General features: G+C 35.5%; 1 protein-coding gene across 1 annotated transcript; it reads right to left on the bottom strand.

The window, feature by feature from the left end:
- Positions 1-917: 917 nt before the first annotated feature.
- LOC145132529 (G-type lectin S-receptor-like serine/threonine-protein kinase At4g27290) lies at positions 918-4,127 on the bottom strand. Its single transcript, XM_079067339.1, has 7 exons — positions 2,858-4,127; positions 2,515-2,652; positions 2,227-2,378; positions 1,893-2,103; positions 1,579-1,816; positions 1,302-1,452; positions 918-1,208 (listed from the first exon to the last, which is right to left on the bottom strand). The coding sequence occupies exons 1-7, from the start codon at positions 4,125-4,127 to the stop codon at positions 918-920; spliced, it is 2,451 nt and encodes an 816-aa protein (XP_078923465.1).
- Positions 4,128-4,389: the final 262 nt, after the last annotated feature.

The raw sequence follows: 4,389 nt of genomic DNA on the forward strand, positions 1-4,389 counted from the left end.
GGCAAGTTTCATTGGGTGCTAGGTCGAAATCAAGGGACAAGGTTCTGATAGTTGAAGGTGTATCACTGGAGGCAATGTATAATGCTCTCGATACAGGATTACATAATCCCTAATCAACAAAATGACATTTTTTTAATCAGCATGTCACCCCAAGATTCGAACCAGAGTCAACTCCATTTTAAAGTGTTTCATACCATGTCATCAAAATGACTTAAGGCTCCTATGTTCATATACGATTGTCATCGAAATATAACTAGGGTTTGATATCATGCCACATGAAACAAAATGTTTAATTTTGTACAATATGATTTAAGCTTTCAAGGGTTGTCTTGTTTTATTTATTGTGCGTAACAGATGCAATACATGCAATATAACACTTTTGTTATATTGTGCATTTGGATTAAGATTGAGAGTGGCGTTGATGAGATAAGATAAAATTACGATGTTATGTCTCATCTAAGAAGGTGGCAAAAGATACACAAAGACTCGCTCTCACACTTCTATGCAAAAGATGTGAATGCCATTTAAATCCTTACCTTAAAATTAACCTTGCCATTCTAATTCAAGTAATGTCAAGGATGACACATCTCTTATGGATTCTTATCTTCAGACAATTATGACATTTATGTGAAAAATGTCATTTGCCAAGTCTTTTGTGTTATTGGGATCACTTGAGAAAACAAATTTATCATGAACGTATGTTGAGATGGAAAAAGATGATGATAATGAAGTGTACAATAATGAAGTGTACAATAACATGTTTCAAAATAATATATGGATACAAAGGTAACCAGGGGAAAATAAGGAGACCACCATTAGTTATGGGTATGTACAAAAGTAACCCCAAATAATACATAATTACCATAACATACTCTTAACACACAGACAACCCTCCTCCCTTTTGTACATCCAACCATCTATCTAGGATACAATAGTGTTATCATGTATTCATCATCCAACGATGAAACAGAGTTAAGTAAACCGTTACTTTCTTCAGTGAAAAAGGCTGGTTGTTTAGGTGGAGGCAATACCCCGTCACTAATCAACATAAGAACCACTGATAACATAGTCGGCCTATCTTCTGCATGATGTTGCACGCACAATAATCCAACATGTATTGATCGTTGTATTTCAGAGGCGACACATGAGTAACGTAAAGACACACTCATGAGTTCAATGGACTTGCCTTCCTTATAGAGTCTCCATGCCTGATCGAAACCCATCATCAATCATATAAGTATGTCAAAGCCCAAAGGGTGATGTTAATATGACATCGGTTTTATTCTACCTGATTAACTTACATGTCCAAGAAGGTTGTCACTATGAGTCCCGTGAGAGAATTCTCTGTTTTTCTTCCCACTTACTATCTCTAACACAAGAACACCAAAGCTAAATACATCCGATTTTATTGAGAAACGCCCATGTACTGCATACTCCGGAGAAATGTATCCACTGCACCCAAGTCCAATTCATAATTAAACACATATTATTGGCTTTGCTATGATTTTGTGTTTATTTTATTCGAAAATCTCCCATTTTCATTGGAAGGAATTGTTAAAATATTTTATTGATTCTTACTGTGTTCCAACCACCTTCTTTGTCTTAGCCATGGCATCCTCTCCTACAAACTTTCTTGCAAGCCCAAAATCAGATATTTTTGGATTCATTTGGCTGTCCAACAATATATTACCTGCCTTGAGATCTCTATGGATGATTTGGAGGCGGGAATCTTGATGTAAATAAAGAATACCTCGTGCCATACCATGGATAATGTTAAAGCGTTGAGGCCAATCAAGCATTGAACTTCTAGTTTCATCTGCTCAATATGAACTACTTAGTCAATGCAAGTTGACTACAAATGTGTAAATGTAAGAAATTAGAGAGGATCAAACCAAATAGAAATGAGTCCAAGCTTTTGTTATCCATGTACTCATAAATTAGAATCTTTTCATTTCCATGAATGCAATATCCAAGGAGCTTCACAAGATTCCGATGCTGAAGTTTGGCGATACAAATGACTTCATTCTGGAACTCGTCGTGTCCTTGTTGGGATGTTTCTGAGAGCCTCTTTATAGCTACTACTTTTCCATCTTCCAGCACACCCTAATTAAAAGATATATATATATATATATATATATATATATATATATATATATATATATATATATATATATTGGAGCTTGTGATTAAAAAATTCCTCAAGTATAGAAAACATCAATATGTTACCTTGTAAACTGGACCAAAACCACCTTCTCCAATCTGATTGTCAATGCTAAAGTTATTAGTAGCCTTTGCTATTCTATACAGGCTGAAAAAAGGTAATTCATCAAAGTTTTCCATCTGAACTTTATCCTTATCAAATGTCTGCCCCCTGTTCCCTACACAAGTTCACTTTCAACTTGTCATTATTGCATGCATCTGCCAAAAATCATACTCATACAAACTTGTACTTAGTCATAATGTTTGTTAATGTTTCATTTCTTGAAGCATAAAAAATGACTTGTTTATGTTTACCTCGTCCTTTCTTGTGAGGCCTTTTCATTTTCTTTCTACAAGCATATGCTACTGCAGACACAAGCATTGCTGCTGAAGAAACGGAAAGCGCTATAATGACAACTGCCTTCTTCTTGTTAAAACTGGATTTACCTTTTTCTAATAAATACAAATAATTAGTATATGACTACAACTCAAACCAAATAAACTAAAACCAGTAGAACACCAACATAGTTTTTTATTTTTTTGTGTCAAGATGCCCTATAAATGATTGTGTAAAACTGTGGCTCAATTAAATCCTCATCCTTTGTATTAGTAATATGTTTAGCATGTAGTAGGATCCACTGTTGTGTAAAGATTGTACCTGGTAACTCAGAGATTGCCATTTTTATGTAAAGTTCCTGATGATCATCATACTTTCGAATGTCCATAAGATCATCAAACCATAACAAACATCCACTTCCCCCATTTCTGATATCTAAATCTGCGTAAGCTGTACAAGAGCAATTCCTTCTGCAAGCCTTCTCACATTCTTCACGAGACATGCTCACATTGTACAATGAATGACGTGTATCTGGAAATTTCACTCCTGAAATTTTATGGAAGACATCTTTGGTCCCACAATTCAAAGGTTTTTTACGTTTACACCCATCAGACATATCTCCTTGATTCCATCCTTTTAGGACTCTTGGTTCAAAACCTTCAATACAACTACAAATCGGATTTTCAAGTGTGCATATTCCATAAGGACCACAACGTCCATAAAGACTACATGTATCAACAACTATATTTCCATACACAGCCCATTCTTGTGTTCGCTCAACCCAATTCGACTGCATTATAATGCCATCATGCATAATAATCATTCTAAAAAGAACAGAAGTCTTGAGTGTAAATCTATAATACATCTCCTTGTCGTTAACAGTAAACTCTATAAAGAAAATTGGACCCGTGTTTTCAAAAGGACGCCCACGAAACCAAAGACCATTCCATGGTCCAACCCTGGCGTGTTTCACTAGACCTTTTTCCATAAATAACTGTGGATATCCATTCGGGTCTAACCAGAGTTTATACAGACCAATAGAGGGATCATCAGGGCTTTTCCATGATGATAAGTAGCTCTCTCTTCCTGTTGTCAAATCCTTCCCAATTTTCATCCCTGGTAGCAACGTGTTACCAGGAAAGTCAAAACTTTGCCAGATTAGATTTTCTTTTCTGCTATTTTCCCACACCACAAGATTTCCATTGTCGAGAAGTTGTGCCACTGGATTTATATTATTCATAGATACTATCAAATCTGATGACCAGATTATAGGATTACCACCACTAAGAATCTGAAGGGTTCCTTCTGTAGTGAGTTCAAACATGCCTGATGTGTCGATAACTGGTCTCTCCCTGTTAGCAACCCACACAACGGTTAATGGTGATATCTTCATGTACCATATTCCCAGGTACCGATTCTTGGACTCGCCGGGGCTAAAAAAGCCCAGTTCAAACGTCTCCCCCTCTGAAACAATGGAGCTGCCATCTTTGATTGGTTGATATGCAGATATTGTATCTACTGCAGCAGAACCCGACATGAAGAAGAAGAATATGGTACTAGATACTAACATAAGAATGGGTTGATACTCCATGGACATATGTTCTCGAAAATGGCGAGACTTAGATATATATATATATATATATATATATATATATATATATATATATATATATATATATATATATATATATATATATATATATATATCTTGGTAAGCTTTGTTGGATTTATGCAATTCCTATTATGTGTGAGATTATAGCGATTCAAATTAAGGTAAAGAAAGCTCCTTTTTCCACATTGACTGAAATGTGAAAGACGACTATACAGGGGAGAAAAAAAGAGTATAGAAAGCG

Source organism: Lactuca virosa, chromosome 8 (assembly GCF_052849685.1).
Source record: "Lactuca virosa cultivar CGN04683 chromosome 8, Lactuca_virosa_CGN04683_v6, whole genome shotgun sequence".
In the NCBI taxonomy this organism is placed as follows: Eukaryota; Viridiplantae; Streptophyta; class Magnoliopsida; order Asterales; family Asteraceae; genus Lactuca; species Lactuca virosa.

Excerpts from the sequence above, each read along its gene's own strand:
- LOC145132529 (XM_079067339.1), bottom strand. The coding sequence starts at position 4,127 with ATGGAGTATCAACCCATTCTTATGTTAGTATCTAGTACCATATTCTTC. Across the intron at positions 2,653-2,857 it reads GGCAATCTCTGAGTTACCAG|AAAAAGGTAAATCCAGTTTT; the intron begins GTACAATCTTTA and ends TGTATTTATTAG. Across the intron at positions 2,104-2,226 it reads GTTTTGGTCCAGTTTACAAG|GGTGTGCTGGAAGATGGAAA; the intron begins GTAACATATTGA and ends TCTTTTAATTAG.